This window comes from Budorcas taxicolor, chromosome 2 (assembly GCF_023091745.1).
Source record: "Budorcas taxicolor isolate Tak-1 chromosome 2, Takin1.1, whole genome shotgun sequence".
Lineage (NCBI taxonomy): Eukaryota > Metazoa > Chordata > Mammalia > Artiodactyla > Bovidae > Budorcas > Budorcas taxicolor.
In genome coordinates this window covers 146,942,315-146,960,186 of record NC_068911.1, presented here as the reverse complement: position 1 = coordinate 146,960,186, position 17,872 = coordinate 146,942,315, and the positions used below count along the sequence as shown (strand labels likewise).

Below are 17,872 nucleotides of genomic sequence, written 5' to 3'. Positions count from 1 at the left end.
GTTTTTATCTTCAAGACTGTCCCTGAATGTTTTTGTCTTTATACAAGCTGGTCTCATTCTTGGTTTTCTGCAACAGTTCCACTTTCCCAGCCATTAATCTCTCTTCACTTCCATTCAATTAAATACTTGGCTATAAAGTAATTTAACTAGGTCAACTCTATGTATAACAACCTGCATTTTGTCCCTTGTTACTCTTTAGACTGAATCTATTCTGGCCTAGTACTCGAGTTCCTCTTTCCACATTCTGAAAACACTATTCAAGTTTACCTCTTTCTTCTGATAATAGCATTTTAGTAAGATTCAGTTCCCTGCCATTCTCATCTTTCTTCTTTTCTTGCTGATTTTATTTATCCAAATATCTGACTTTGCTTAAGCAGTTTCCTCTTTGGAATTTTAATCCTCCTAGATAAATTTTAATTTTTTAAGAATATGTTCATCTTTGACCTTCCTGAAGAAAAAGACAGTTTAGTTTGTCTGACCAAACCTCATACCACGTTGATGAGTTTCTGGCACCATAATCCCCTTGGTGTTGACCTTCATGATCACATGCTTTATATTGCCTTTTCCCCACTTCTCTCTCCAACTTAGTTCATGCCTTCCTTGTGAGTGGAGATGTTCCCTTCTAGATATTTTACTCTCTAATGCATGTACAGTACAACTACAGTATCTTGTATACTAAAAAGTCCAACAAATGCTTATCAGATGAATATATAACATACAAGAATATCACTATACAGGCTCCTTAATAACATGCCAAGATTATTATGTGAAAGTTGCATGTAGCTTTAAAAATCAGCTTACAAGAGACAGGAAACTAAATTAGAAGAAAAGCAAGACGGCTGATATTTACTTAGGTATAATAGTTTACATAGATAAGTATGAAATTTAAAAAACTGTTGGAATTTTTTCAGTTTAGTGACTTTTAAAGTCAAGCTTCCATCATGAGACATAGGTGAAGACATGAAAGAATGCAGAACTCAGAGAAAATTCCTGGATGCTAGGATTCAGAAAGAGTGAAAGGACCATCTTTTTCAGTATCTATTGTGTACAAGATTCCTAACTTCATATAAATTATTTCACTAATTCTTTCCAATATCTCCTCTCAACAGAAGAAATTATTATGATGGTCATTTTGTAGTGAATGTTACTGTGGCTCAAAAAGTTTAAAGACTCCTTCCAAAATCTTACATCTAAGTGATGAATCTGGATATAAATCCAGGTCTTTCTGACTCTAGAGCCAAAGTGTTTTGAGAAGTGATATAGGCTTTATTGTTAGAATGAATGTATTCGGAAAAAGGTTAAATAACTTGACAATTTTGGACAAGTATCAAACTTGGTTGGTCTCAGTTCTTCCAATCTTATTAATTTAATCTAGATAATCTCTAGAGCTCTTAAAACTAAATCCTTGTGAAAAAGTGGTATCTGTTTTCTTTTTTAAAAATCACATTGATTTAAAATCAGTGACATTATAAGTCAGGGAAAACATTGTGCATATCAACAGGTTAAATATTAATTACAGCATGCACAGATAATTAGAATGAAGGAACTATTAATGATATATCTTTCTTGTTTGATATGGCAAAATGGTTTTTATCTTTGGAATAAGAATCTAACAAAAACAGGGAAAACTATAGCATTTTTAGTGATGAGCTAAGTTCAAAAAAATCAGTATCTTTTATTCTTTTATTTAATTTGGTAGTCAATATTTAATAATCTCAAATTTTATCTGGCATACAACTTTGCTTGGGCTAAGCTATCTTAAAATGTCTTTTTATTCTACTCTAAATAAAAATGCATATTAGAGGAGAGCAACCTGATTCTAGAACCATGACTACAGTCAGTCATGTGTTAAGTATTTGCATTTACTTTTGTTACCCTATGTCAAAATGTGTCCAATATATTAAAGACCAGAAAGGAACTGATAAATTTATGACACTCTTCACTATTATTTGATGTCAGTAATGGTAATTTTACTAGATTCTCAGGCCTCTTCTCAATGTTGTACAGCAAAATATCATAATACATGGAAAAGTCTAGAATAACACTTACATATAAGAAAGTTGAATGTGATAATTATCACTGAAATTTCTCTCATGTTCTAAAGAAACTAGTCCAAATTATTGGGTTTCTTGGGTAAATTAGATCTGGTTTGAACCCACAACTTAGAATAGACTGAATGCAATGAATTGCCAACACACAGGAAGTACTATGATCATGATCTGTTAAAACCTTTTCCCATGTATTGACTTCTACCATTTGGCTCTTGTAAAGGAGGAAATTGGGTCAATGCTAATAATTGAACATTCTTCTCTTACACATAAACACATTGAAAACTAGCTATAACTTCTTTTGCCTACATATTTCTGAGCATGTTGTCACAGAACTTGGTTAGGTAAAATGAAAATCTTTATATCAAGCCACCAATATGACAGAAACCACAAGGCAAAACTGTCATTGCATTTGAGGGCATGTTGATATATTAATTTATACCTTAAGGGTTCAGATCTGGCTTGTATGAAACCCTAATTAAAACCAGTCATTAGAAAAAAGATGCTCAAAGAAGAGGTAAAAATGAAGTCCACGTTACTTGACAACATGACACAAGCATAAAAGAAAGACTGAAAATACCATTGAGGCTGGAAGCCTGTAAAATTAGCCTTTTTTAAAAACTACGTTTTACAAGGGTCTATGATAAAATTCAATTTTCTCTGGGATCTTATATGTTCAAAAAAAAAAAAATCTAAAGATAAGAGAACAGAATGGGAATCATGTTCTACAACAAGTAAGTCCAATGCATATTCTTAATACAAAGATCACAGCTCAGAAGTGTGTCTCTGTAGTACTTGAATTTCCATATACTAAATTGATAATTCTAGACTACAATTAAATAGCTCCAAATACAGGCTAATAAGCCACACACACTCACACACAAAACTCACAAAATTTAAACATTAATAAACACATAGTTTTTAAACAAAATTGTTTCCATTAGAAAACATATTTTGTAATAACACAATGAAATGTTTAAGGCCAAAAATAAAAGATGGTAAGCATGCTCCAAATACTTCTGAAGGAAAAAAAATTCTTGTGAAACCCTACAGATATTGGTCGACAAACAGATTGCCTATTGCACCACCATAGTGGTACTTAGGTTAACTGGAGTCACATTTTTGTAAATCAAAGAGAAATTTAAAAACGTGCTTTTTCAACTGTAATTTTACTGTCTTGATCTAAGTATGTGGTGTAAAATGTTAGTGTTCAATGAATATAGAGGGCAACTCATACCTTAAATTCCTCCAAGATCTTGTAATTTTTCCCATGATATTCACAAAAGTTTTTGACTTCTTTGCACTCAGGACAGCATCCATTGTGTTCCACTTTAGTACACTTTGGGTGAATTTTAGGGCATTCTGGCTGGTCACAGACAGGTCCATCCAGAGCACAGACACATGGGCAGTTGGAATGCCCTGGGAAAAATCTTTCTCCCAACTTGTATACAAAGCCACTGTCATCCACACACCCCTTCCCTCGATAGTCATCAAAAATCAGGTTGTCGTTACTGGAGGTCTGGTCACCTTCATCAGCAGGATAGTCTTCATGACTGATGGCTGCAGAGGTGACCAATCCGGGGATGACCAATAGCAGTATGCAAGCTTCATGAATATGAAGAGCCATCCCCCTCCTCAACGGCTTCTGGATGTTCTCCTAATATTAGATATACTCAGCTCCTTCCATGAGAATACAAGAGGGGCAAGCTGAAACAAATATTTAAAAAGAATGATTTGACATATATAAATAGAATATAGGTTCATTTAAACCCATGCTTTTAACATGTTTGAGATCTGTTTATTTGAGATCTATTTGGAAGTTTTGTTGTTGTTGTTGACTTGCTAAGTCATGTCCGACTCTTTGCGGCCCCATGGACTGTAGCCTGTCAGTCTCCTCAGGGAAATGCATGGGATTTCCCAAGCAAGAATACTGGGAGCAATTTGCCATTTCCTTCTCTAGGGGATCTTCCTGACCCAGGGATCAATCCTGAGTCTTCTGCATTGCAGGAGGATTCTTTATACCACTGAGCCACCTGGGAAACCCAATTCGGAAGCTACTAAAACCTCAAATAGACTAAGTTCATGCAACTATCTGCACTTTATTATGAAGTTTGGAGGGTTGATCCTTGACAACATATGCATTAAAATTTGTCTTTATGAACTTCTTTTACCTTGGATATTTAAGCTTTAATTTACCTTCTGAACTTCAAAGGTCTAGCTTTGTCTATCTTGTAAGAAGTGGTTTTACGGAGACTCAATTTCGCTAGTATTAACAGTTACAATTAACTCAAGAATCTCTGAATGCACACTCTTTGAGTTCACTGACAAAACTAAACTAGTGAGAGACAGAATGTATATATGTTACAGTCATCTGTGTGAAAACTCCAGAGATTAGTGAGAAAACATGCTGCTTCTAACAGAAAGACAAAAAAACAACAGTTGAATGCAAATTATCACTTGATGAAGCTGGTACAAAGGCCTTCCTTCTTCTTTATGCCCATAGTTGGAGAACAACAGTGGTCTCAATATGGCTTACTTGTTTAGGTGGATATGAATTTGGATTTCGAAACATAGTTAAGAAGGAAAATAGCACAAGTATTCCATAGTGAGTAACAGAATGAAAACTTTACATAATAAATAAGAAAATGCCATGTACTGAAAAGGATTTGTTAAAAATAAATTTATTTGTATTATTGTCCACACCTTTATTTTGTTCAGGAAGTAAGCTCCTAGTGGGCAGGAAAGATGTATCTGTAAATTATTTTCACAGTAACTTGAGTCTAATATTCATGTAAGAAATAATACATGAATTACTTCAATGTAAAATAGCATTCACATATTCTCAAAAATATACCTCTCTTTTTGACATGCCAAAGATACTTGCATTTAGGCAATTTGCACAAAAATGCCAATGTACAACTGTTTGAAGTTTCCTAAAATAATAAGGTATTGTCAATTCATAGAAGATGTACCTTATATACTTTGGTGTTACTGACTCTTGTAAACTTCACTTAGTATTAGTACTTGATGGGAGTGTTGGTAGTGGGCTCTTATTTAAATGGTTAGAGTGACTATATCATACAAAGCCTTGGAGAAATTGTGACTTTAGGGAGTAATAGATTGAAAAAAATGTTAAATAATTCATTTTTCTATTTACATGTTGCTGGCTTTATGCCAATATTGCTAAAATTGTATATAGGGCATTTCCAGATCATTTTACAAGGGTCATTCATTTATTTTCAGATTATAATAGCAGTGACAAACCATCTATTTTAGTCTAACATATGCACATAATAATTTTAAGTAAGATAAAGATGGCATTAGAAAACTTCAATAACTGTTTTATTTGCATTTTAAGTTAGATATGCAAATTATGGTAATAGTAAAATGGAAGATAGTATATTCATGCCTTCCTTCAAGAGAAAAAACTCTCTAATATTAGAATTCCTTCTGTGAAGGTGATGATATAGGAGACGGATCTCTTTTAAAATATGTCAAAAATAATGAGTCATGACAGAACGAAAAAAATGCAAACCTATAATTCTACTTGAGAAGCTGGAAGCTCCCTTTGACAAAGCATTTTTTCTCTTAAATTACTATAGAGGCTACAGACATAATACAAGCTTCTGAAAAATCATAATTTTCTAATTAAGTCATGCATTTATACATTTCCTACACACTTAGAAAGTTTATCTTAGAAGAAAAAGGAGCTACTGTGCTTTCTTACAGTTTTCTAGTAGTATCTTGTCAATACATGCAAGATAAGCCAAATAAAATACCCAGATCATTCTGTTTCAAAAGGACACAGACAGAAAATGATCTCTTTGCAAGCTACAGGTAGGCATTAATGTGTCAGGTTAGGGTAAATGCAAACTCAAAGGTAATATAGGGATGTCATACTCACTTTATCTAAACATTAAACATGTTTTTAAAATATGAAATATATTTTTAAATTTGCATAGAAAAAACAAGGTCTTATCTTCAATGTAAGAAACTTATTATTTTTAAAAAAAGCATTCTTCCTAACTGTGCTACTCTTGTGCAATTTAATATTTATTTAAGAGAAGAAATATTAGAGAAATCAAAATGTTTATCCGAAGATCTTTAATAAGTAAGTAAACACTGCTAAACTGAGGACCGCTTCCCAGCTAAACTTTCCCCCTCCCCACATTGCTACATATGATTTAAAATGACTGCATCTATTTCTTTGAGAAAACAAACATAACTCATGTCATAAGATACACTTACCTAATCACTCTGGAGGTTAAATGGTGGTGGTGGGGGTCACAAACCAATACGAACTAAAAGATCACGCTTGAGTTAGGAAAGCAGTTTCTCTTTAATTATCCAAAGAATACATTTTTCAGGCTCGAATTAAAGGCAATCCATTCTACCTCCCATTTCAGAACACAGTCAAGAAGCAGTCTCCCGCCCTTCCAGAGAGAAACACAGCAGACACACATAAGAAATATGCTTTGGACCTGTCTTCAGAATTCAAAGCAAGAAGCAATGCTGGTCCTGTAGCAATCCAGACCTCAGGAGAAGAATCATGTTGAACTTATTTTTAGCCTTTTCCCAGATACTTCTAAGAAATTTCCCAGCTGATTATGCCTCCTCCACACATGAGTTCACTTACACAGTGTTTGATACAGCAGTAGAGGTGATTTGGCTAGGCTCTGAGGATCAAAATCAGCAACAGCATGCTGTAGCTTAAAGCCCACTCCGCCGGCAATAACATCAGCATCATCCACAATATGTTGCTTGAATCCCCTCTTACACACCAGAAAATGCTAACTGTGGACGTGAAGGAAAGGAGCAACTTTAGCTGGGTTTCTGCATCACTGAGAGCAGTTTGCAGACTGCTGATTCGGAGCTCATTCTGCCGGCAGCCGGGAATTCCTCAGCACCACGGACAGCGCCAACAACTGGCTTCTGAGCCCAGCTAGGTCGAAATCCCGAGCTGCTCCTTGAGATCAGACTAGAGCATTCTCTAAGCAGTCGCATTTTATACTGTGGATACGTGCGTTAGGAGGGGAAAAGGCATTTCACGTGCGTGCGATATACTTACTTGCATTGAAATTACAATAAAACACTAATCAAATAATTAAATAAAAAACATTGTAACTATACCCGATGCATTCTTGCATGGGCTGCAGAGATGAAAGTTCTGAAGAGCTTTGCATTTAGATTTAAGCCACCTGCAGTCTCTGATTATTATTAACAGATAAAGCACAATCATTGATAAAGAATTTGTGAAAACGTATGCTCCCAAATTCTACTTGACCCTTTGCTTGTAGAAAGCTTTTCCCCGTGCTATACATAATTACACTTAAGGTCTTCTTTCAGTTTAGATTTGATTCCTTTTTTTTTTTTTTTTAAAGTAGCCTGGTTCTCCTGCAGTTTGTTTTCTAACATTCAAAATCAATCTCCTGTAATTCATCTAGTCTGTCATTAGGCGTCATTGTAAAACTGTTTCTTCCAAACCACTAGCAAAGATGCTCTGTTTTGGAATTCTTATCAAAAGGGGAGAGGAAAAAAAAGACAAATAAATAGGCAGAAAGTTATTATTTTTTATTGGTAACAGTATGCACACTAACATTTATGTCCAAAGCAAGTTTTAAAGAAAATTGTAAATGTTACCTGCTGACACATTTAACCAGCTATTTACTGCTTTAGGACAATATGAGGCATTTTCAAGCCTTAAAGGGAATACCCTCCGCAGTGGTATACACTGACCATCAAGACCACGTTCGAACGGTGCCATCAGAGCCTCCAGAGAACAGAGTCTCTCCGTCATGAGAAAATATGACTGTGTGAGCCTCACTCTCATGGCCCATCAGTTTGTGAATCTGCCCAGATTTAAGATCCAGCAAATGGATAACCCCATTGCCACTTGCCTGAGCTAAAACTCGACCTGCCAGAGAGAGAGGGGGAGAGAGGAAGGGAGAGAGAAAGAAAATCAAAGTTTTATTTCAAGCAGTAACAGTTTACAAGCAACAAAATATACAGTTTTGTTTCAACTATAATTCAGCCTCATGTTAGATGTTAGTCAACAAATCTGAACTAACTCCTGGTTGTATAGGAAATAATCCCAGCCACAATTAAGATATGCCAATGAGTAGATTTAAAAATTTTTAAATGATCTATTTTATACGTAGAGGTCATAAAATGCCCCGCTAGTCTCCTTGTATTTGGGATTAATAAATAATTTTGAGAAGATGAGATTGAAAGCAAGTAAACGATAAATCTTTCTTTTCAAGAGAATTATCTCTGGAAAAGTTTTAAAAATAGGATTCAAAACTATCTATGGCAAAGACTCAGAGGGAGAGGGAGAGGGTGGGATGATTTGGGAGAATGGCATTCTAACATGTATACTATCATGTAAAAATTGAATCGCCAGTCTATGTCTGACGCAGGATACAGCATGCTTGGGGCTGGTGCATGGGGATGACCCACAGAGATGTTATGGGGAGGGAGGTGGGAGGGGGGTTCATGTTTGGGAACGCATGTAAGAATTAAAGATTTTAAAATTAAAAAACTAAAAAAAAAAACCTAAAGATATAAATATACACACTAATACATACATAAATAAATATATACACAGTGGATAATTTATACTTACATTTGTTATACTTAAATTTGTTTGTTATACTAAAATTTGTTTATTATACTACATCACTGCTTAAAACTATAACAATATGCATTTATACTTTAAAAATTGTGATACTCATTAGTCCAGCAAACTTTTATTTGGAGTTGAAGTGAAAATAAATACCTCCATTTCAAAGATGTCTCAGCATTTTTAATCTAACTTAAAATTCTGTTAAACTAAATTTTGTATCATAAAAGAGCTAAGTATAGCACAGAGTATTCTCATAATTTTTATACCAATATTTGTGGGTGAATAATTTCCTTAAAATGAAAAACATATCCACTTACAATTACAACTAAAACTTTTATTAAAGAAATCCTGCTGCAAACTATCAGGGAATTTGGAAGTAAGTAAAAGCAACAAAATATGTCTACATAAGCTCAGTGTGTGGGTTAAATAAGTGATATTAGTACTGTCCATGGGATTATTTAACCATACTTAGAAGGTATATATATATATATATATATATATACTTAGAAGGTATATATATTATCATTCATATTATGATTTAATGAATCATAAAATTCATTAAACTCTTTCAACATGTTGTACACTAGATTCAGTAAATTTAATTACTATCTATAATTCCAGATAATCTTACAATATCTAATCATAAAGAAAATAATAACTCCTAGATAGGCGAAGAAAAACAGGCTTGGAAAGGCTAAATAACTTGCTTAACATGACACCCTAGGTACTGGAGGGAGCTCACATTTAGTCACCAGCACTTTGAATACAGTCTGGATTTTTTAGTCATTAGCTTTGTCATATCTAGCACAGCATTGTTATCAGTGACACCTTCTTGACCAATGTTAAGTAGGTGATATACTGTAAAAGTAGAGCTTTCAGTTCAGTTCAGTCTCTCAGTCGTGTCCCACTCTTTGCGACCCCATGAATCGCAGCACGCCAGGCCTCCCTGTCCATCACCAATTCCTGGAGTTCACTCAGACTCACATCCATCAAGTCAGTGATTCTATCCAGCCATCTCATCCTCTGTCGTCCCCTTTTCCTGCCCCCCAACCCCTCCCAGCATCAGAGTCTTTTCCAATGAGTCAACTCTTCACATGAGGTGGCCAAAGTACTTGAGCTTCAGCTTCAGCATCATTCCCTCCAAAGAAATCCCAGGGCTTACAATTCCATGTTAAAAATTCTATAATGATATTGCCATAAAGGTCACTGTGAAATATTTAATCACATATTATAACCCAAATTGCCATGAAGAATCTCTAAAACATGGTAAAATTTACCATGATAAATATGGCCTATTTGCAAGATATGGCCTTTATATCTACTGGGCTTCTTCATCTAGAACAAAGCCTGACACAGCAAAGATCCTTAGGATGGATTTGAGTGTCCAAAGCAGCAGAAGTGAATATTTATTACAAAGCCCCTTCTACCAAGTCTTTGCTGACAGAGACATTACATATGGATTTCATTTTCAGCCTTACACTATAGACACATAGTTTGTGACTTTCCTAAGAATCAAATGACTTTCTTTGTCTCATCTTCATATAATAACAAGGTAGGTGGTAAATATCATTTTCTATTTTTTTGCAAAGAAAACCAAGCAGAATCAAAGCCCCTAAAGAAAAGGAAAAGAATTTAGCCATTAAACCTTTTTTTGGAGTCAAATCTCTAAAAATTATAATTGAAAATATTTGTAAAAGTTATTAGTAATTTCTTAAAATTTGATCAATAAAATAGAGAAAATAATAATATTGGAATTTTATGACAGGAGTATATTATTTCATGAGCAGAAAGTGAAGAGGAGCTAAAAAGCCTCTTGATGAAAGTGAAAGAGGAGAGAGAAAAAGTTGGCCTAAAGCTCAACATTCAGAAAACGAAGATCATGGCATCCAGTCCCATCACTTCATGGGAAATAGATGGGGAAACAGTGGAAACAGTGTCAGACTTTATTTCTTTGGGCTCCAGAATCACTGCAGATGGTGATTGCAGCCATGAAATTAAAAGACGCTTACTCCTTGGAAGAAAAGTTATGATCAATCTAGAAAGCATATTCAAAAGCAGAGACATTACTTTGCCAACTAAAGTCCGTCTAGTCAAGGCTATGGTTTTTCCTGTGGTCATGTATGGATGTGAGAGTTGGACTGTGAAGAAGACTGAGTGCCGAAGAATTGATGCTTTTGAACTGTGGTGTTGGAGAAGACTCTTGAGAGTCCCTTGGACTGCAAGGAGATCCAACCAGTCCATTCTGAAGGAGATCAACCCCAGGATTTCTTTGGAGGGAATGATGCTAAAGCTGAAACTCCAGTACTTTGGCCACCTCATGAGAAGAGTTGACTCATTGGAAAAGACTCTGATGCTGAGAGGGATTGGGGGCAGGAGGAGAAGGGGACGATCGAGGATGAGATGGCTGGATGGCATCACGGACTGGATGGACATGAGTCTGTGTGAACTCCGGGAGATGGTGATGGACAGGGAGGCCTGGAATGCTGCAGTTCATGGGGTTGCAAAGAGTCGGACACGACTGAGCAACTGAACTGAACTGACTAATATAATTCAACAATATCATGGTGCAGGTATTTAAAAAAGGTGTGTTTGCTTGAACAGATTTGAGTCAGCAAGTTCATGGTGAGGTTTGCAAGTTTACTTGAAGTCATTTTCAAAAGACCGTAAGATTGTGTGTATCCATCTATCTATTTAACATCATGTTCACCTCTATGAAGTATATTGGATTATTACATGGCATAGAATGTCTGACATTAAATTAGTTTTACTGGGAATTGAGGTGCTTAACTGCTTCTGCTGCTGCTAAGTTGTTTCAGTTGTGTCCGACTCTATGCGACCCCATGGACTGCAGCCGACCAGGCTCCTCCATCCATGGGATTTTCCAGGCAAGAGTACTGGAGTGGGTTGCCATTGCCTTCTCCATAACTGCTTCTAGGTTAGAAGATTTTCAAAATTACTTACCAGGATGTGTCAATTACTACATTAGTATCTACTGGTGTGAGAGAGGGGTGGTGCTCTCAAAAGAAAAAAAATCACAGACTACTGGTAACATCTCTAGAAAGTATTTAGAAACATATGCACAGTTATCTTTCTAAACATCCTGATGGCTGGCAATAAAAAATAATCTACAGGATGAATCATTTGTCATACCAATGTCACAGTCTTAAAGAAAATTTAGGAAGGATAGAAGATTTAGCTACATCAAACTTGGTCAGTGGAATTAAAATACAATAGATATGAAACTTTAAATAGTACATGAGAATTTATGAAAACTTGTACTAACAATGTTCATGTTGAATATGTCTTTTTAAAAAAATGTGAAAGAATTATTTCTATTTTAAAATTTTATAACATTTTAACAAAATACTTAACCATTATAAATTTTAATAAAACATTGACTCCTAATATGCAATTCCTGAGTAAATAGACTATTTAAAATCTCATTTAGCATAGTATTTAAGAATGATTATGCTAAATTATAAATGCACACATTCCACAAATATCACATGGGTGTACAGTATAACAGTGTCAGACTATTTTTTGGGGCTCCAAAATCACTGCAGATGGTGACTGCAGCCATGAAATTAAAAGACGCTTACTCCTTGGAAGGAAAGTTATGACCAACCTAGATAGTATATTCAAAAGCAGAGACATTACTTTGCCGACTAAGGTCCGTCTAGTCAAGGTTATGGTTTTTCCATTGGTCATGTATGGATGTGAGAGTTGGATTGTGAAGAAAGCTGAGTGCCGAAGAATTGATGCTTTTGAACTGTGGTGTTGGAGAAGACTCTTGAGAGTCCCTTGGACTGCAAGGAGACCCAACCAGTCCATTCTGAAGGAGATCAGTCCTGGGTGTTCATTGGAAGGAATGATGCTAAAGTTGAAACTCCAATACTTTGGCCACCTCATGCAAAGAGTTGACTCATTGGAAAAGACCCTGATTCTGGGAAGGATTGGGGGCAGGAGGAGAAGGGGACGACAGAGGATGAGATGGCTGGGTGGCATCACCGACTCGATGGACATGAGTTTGAGTAAACTCTGGGAGATGGTGATGGACAGGGAGGCCTGGCGTGCTGCAGTTCATGGGGTCACAAAGAGTTGGACATGACTCAGCGAATGAACTGGAACTGTACAGTATATGATTAAAATACTTAGTGTTATAATTTATCAACAATGATCTAAAAATAAAGACATTTAAAAATATAAGTATTTCAACATGTATTACATAAAAATGACTTGCTCCTCTTTTGGTTAACATTTATGTTATCAGGATGCCCAGACTTTTACAAAATAGGGAGGAAGTAGGCAGTCCAGGGAGGAGATTGATATAATTTTCTAAGTGTTATTTTTTATGTAAATCAGTAGATATCAATAATGAATGATTATGACTATCTTCTGATCCACACATCTCTGAAAAACTTAATACTTATTTTAATCTATCAATAATTCAGAATAACTTCTTGTCAGTTAAATCACTATCTTCTTCACCTACCAATGAGTTTGAAAGAGGGTAACTTGTATTGCTACTCATTTTACTCCTTTGGATTAATTTGCCAACTTCTTCTGGCTAAAGAAGAAAGCACTAAATTTTGCCTTCACTCAAAGCCAATAAATGGGCCAATAAATCTTTAAAAAATTAGTATTTCTTTCAAATTTTAGTACTAAATATACTTAACATTATAGAGCTTCTTTATACTCTGTTTTAGAAAGAACATTTTTGAAAAAAAATACAGGTTTAATAATATCTGGAGCAAAGCAGTCTCAATTGGATTTGGTATAAAGACTTGAATCTTTGAATCTCTTGATGTATATAAACTGAAATAGCCCATGGAAATCAAGTGGTAACACTGTATCTGGGTATATGGAATCACTATGTGAACCAACAAAAACTGGAAACTCATTGCATATTAACAAAATGTGCAAATATTAGTAAAATGCTGGCATTTTTAAAAACTACTGGCAGACTCCTTACTGTCTGAGACACCAGCCCCAAAATATTCCATGGGGATTCTTCAGGCAAGAATACTGGAGTGGGTTGCCATGCTCTCCTCCAAGGGATCTTCCCAACCCAGATATGGAACCCAGGTCTCTTGCATTGCAAGCAGATTCCTTATGGTCTGAGCCACCAGGGAAGCCTTTTGATTTTAGATATAAACGTGTAAATTCAATTTGAGAGTAAATACCAAAAATACCCAAGAGTTATCTTAATTTTTTCACCACTCATCTCTTAACCTAGACAAATTCTACTTAAGCTTAGGAATTCTGCATATTACCTACTACAATATTTTTGACATTAATTATGAAATAGCATAATCAACAGTCAACACATGCTTGATGTAGGAGGAGTTGTGGTATGAAATAAATACATAATATTTTTTGAAAAGAAAGGAGATGAGTTTGTCTTTCAGGTCTAGAATGAATTCACAGTAGCCATTATTTATTGAGCACTAAGAGCACCACCGGTCCCATCACTTCATGGGAAATAGATGGGGAAACAGTGGAAACAGTATCAGACTTTATTTTGGGGGGCTCCAGAATCACTGCAGATGGTGACTGCAGCCATGAAATTAAAAGATGCTTACTCCTTGGAAGGAAAGTTATGACCAACCTAGATAGCATATTCAAAAGCAGAGACATTACTTTGCCAACTAAGGTCCGTCTAGTCAAGGCTATGGTTTTTCCTGTGGTCATGTATGGATGTGAGAGTTGGACTGTGAAGAAGGCTGAGCGCCGAAGAATTGATGCTTTTGAACTGTGGTGTTGGAGAAGACTCTTGAGAGTCCCTTGGACTGCAAGGAGATCCAACCAGTCCATTCTGAAGATCAACCCTGGGATTTCTTTGGAGGGAATGATGCTAAAGCTGAAACTCCAGTACTTTGGCCACCTCATGAGAAGAGTTGACTCATTGGAAAAGACTCTGATGCTGGGAGGGATTGGGGGCAGGAGGAGAAGGGGACGACCGAGGATGAGATGGCTGGATGGCATCACTGACTCGATGGATGTGAGTCTGTGTGAACTCCGGGAGATGGTGATGGACAGGGAAGCCTGGCGTGTGGTGATTCATGGGGTCGCAAAGACTCGGACACGACTGAGTGACTGAACTGAACTGAAGAGCACCACCAGTTACCTCACATGTCCTGCACTCAATCTTAACAGATAGATATTCTCCCTTTTTAGTTAATGAAGAATGAGACTCAGAGAAGGTAAAGTTGGGATTTTAATTGAAATATTTATTATTTAAAAACTCTTGCTTCTTTTCTCATTGTTGTTCATTCGCCCAGTCGTGTCCTACTCCTTGCTACCCCATAGACTACAAAACGCCAGGCCTCGCTGTCCCTCACCATCTCCCAGAGTTTGCCCAAGTTCATGTTCATTGCATCCGTGATGCCATCCAGCCATCTCATCCTCTGACACCCTCTTCTCCTTCTGTCCTCAATCTTTCCCAGCATCAGGGACTTTCCCAAGGAGTCGTCTGTTCGCATCAGATGACCAAAATACTGGAGCTTCAGCTTCAGCATCAGTCCTTCCAGTGAATATTCATGGTTAATCTCCCTTAAGATGGGACTGGTTTGATCTCCTTGCTTCTTTTTACTGACTTTAAAATTTCTTTCTTAAATTACAATTCAGATAAGTGTGACATTTGGGGCTTCTCTGTTAATGCCACTGAGTTTCCTTATAGGCACAAATGTAATACTTAACACTGAAGAAAAGAAGTATGGGGTTCACGTTAATACTCTGTTAAATTCTGAACATTCAACATTAATGGTCTTCAGAAGTCATTTTTCACACACATCAATTAATTCTTTAACTTTTATTTTATATTGGAATATAGCCCATTTACAATGTAGTCTCAGGTGTATAGAGATTCAGTTATAAATATACATGTGTCTATTCTTTCTCAGGTTCTTTTCCTGAATAGGTTATTACAGACTATTGAGTAAAGTTCCCTGTGCTATACAGTATGTCTTTCTTGATTATTTATTTTAATATTCATTCAAAACTCCTACTTTATACGCTTCCTGATTTCCCCCCTTTTGTTAGTCATGTTTGTTTTCAAAGTCTGTGGGACTGTTTCTGTTTTGTAAATTCATTTGTATCATTTTTTTTTTATACTTCACATATAAGTGACATCATTTGATATTTGGCTTTATCTGACTTAATTTCACTTAGTATGATAGGTCCATTCATGTTGCTACAGATGACATTACTTCATTTTTTAAATGTCTGAGTAATATTCCATTGTAAATATATACCCCATCTTTAACCATTCCTCTGGTTGCTTCCATGTCCTGGCTATTGTAAATACTGGGGTGCATGCATCTTAACAAATCAGCTTTCTCTGGACGTATGCCCATGAGTGGGATTACTGTTTTGTCTTGTGCATAAAGGCTGCACTCTCCTCCAAGGCTCCAAAGCTCTCCCTCCAGCCAGGCTCATCTGCCCTCAGGTGAGTCCCAGCGTTCAGGAATCTTTCCTCTTTCACAGCTCCCTCCTTGAGGCACAGTCCTCATCTAGACTTTTCCCCTCTTTTTCTTTTGTCCTTCTCAGTTATGTGGAGGTGTTCTTGCCCTTTGGACGGTTGAAGTCTTCTACCAGCATTCAATAAGTGTTCTGTGGAAATTATTCTGCTTGTGTATCTGCTGTATTTGTGGATGGAAGTGACTCCATGTTCCACTACTCAGCCATCTTCCACATATATCAATTCTTAAATGCACACATTCTAGAGTATATGTTGTAATTCCTAAACTAAAAAGACTCAATGATTCATCCCTTCCCACATTTCCAGCAAAATTATCTGTCTAGCTCTTCCATTTCAATTTTGTTTACTGTATTCTGTTTTTCAGACTCCAAACTGCAGTGACAATTTCATACCTTTTATCCCTCTCCAGCCTCAACCTGGCCTTTATCCGTTTGTCTTTTCTTTTCTACAATTTTTCCATTATCAACTGTTATGTTTACAATATCAAAAGTCCTTAATTTTAGATGTTAGGACCATTGAAAAGATAACCCCAGGTGATTTTTTTGTTACAATTTCTTTAGCATTCAATCTGTCTACAATAATTCCTAAAGCATTCTTCAATTATGCCACTCCCATCCAAAACAAATACCATAAACTTGAACAGAACAACAACAAAAAAAGCCACAACAGTGACAACAAAAATTTGTTACAACTCTTAACATGCTCAGGTTATATTTTATGTTTAGATCTAATCACCTCACTATAAATACTCAGAGATGAAGTTACTCACCCAGGGTAAGAATATATATTCATGGTAATTGTGGAACTTTGTTAAAATCAGATCTTTGACTTCCAAATCAGTGCTCTTTTTACTGTTTCCTTTTTACACTGAGTAATAGAGTAGTATCTAAACAGGGCTTTTAAGCCCTCTTCACTAACACAAATCTGCATCTGCTCACCCAAGGGTACTCTTACATGGACTCTGTGTTCCCCATTAAAAATCTGCCATCATTTCTCAAGTATATTTTTTCGTTTCTTTACTTTTGAATTACTACTTCTATTATTCCTCTGGTAGAATATTTTATTCTGTCTTTCATGGTTAAAGAATAGCTGTCTTCATGGTTAAAGTGTTATCCTCTTTCTCTTATCCTCCTCAGTCATATCTGACTCTTTGTGATCCCATGGACTGCAGCCCACCAGGCTCCCCTGTCCCTGGGATTCTCCAGGCAAGAACGCTGGAGTGGGTTGCCATTTCCTTCTCCAATGCATGAAAGTGAAAAGTGAAAGTGAAGTCGCTCAGTCGTGTCTGACTCTTCAGGACCCCATGGACTGCAGCCTGCTAGTCTCCATGAATTCTCTAGGCAAGAACACTGGAGTGGGTTGCTATTCTCCAGGGAATCTTCCTGACCCAGGGATCAAACCCAGGTCTTCTATGTTGCAGGCAGGTTCTTTACTGTCTGAGCCAGCCAGGAAGCCCATCTTCATGGTCTCTTACCTTACTTTCCTAAGAAAAATTGATCCATTGATTAAATCCCAGTTCAAAATGATTCTCTTCACCAAGGTGTACAAGGCATCTCTAACGGGGAAGATCCTTCTTTCTCTTCTGAGCATTTATGGCACTTTATTCCTACATTCATATTGTAATAAGATGTCATACATTATAGTCAAGTATTTATCTTGCCTTCTTAACTTTGTGATTACTCTAGAACAGAATCATGTCGTATATTTTTGCTTTTTCACTCC

At 36.2% G+C, this 17,872-nt stretch overlaps 2 protein-coding genes across 2 annotated transcripts in view; both read right to left on the bottom strand.

Annotated features, from left to right (window-relative positions):
- The window catches only part of VWC2L (von Willebrand factor C domain containing 2 like), a 187,702-nt gene extending 184,027 nt beyond the window's left edge, over window positions 1-3,675 (bottom strand). The window contains exon 1 of the mRNA XM_052636278.1: window positions 3,286-3,675. Coding sequence (XP_052492238.1) covers window positions 3,286-3,675 — 390 coding nt within the window. The remainder of the gene's footprint in view (window positions 1-3,285) is intronic.
- A 4,111-nt stretch (window positions 3,676-7,786) lies between these two features.
- Window positions 7,787-17,872, bottom strand: part of SPAG16 (sperm associated antigen 16) — a 1,101,103-nt gene continuing 1,091,017 nt past the window's right edge. Inside the window, exon 16 of the mRNA XM_052636122.1 lies at window positions 7,787-7,962. Within this exon, the coding sequence (XP_052492082.1) occupies window positions 7,787-7,962 (176 nt within the window). The remainder of the gene's footprint in view (window positions 7,963-17,872) is intronic.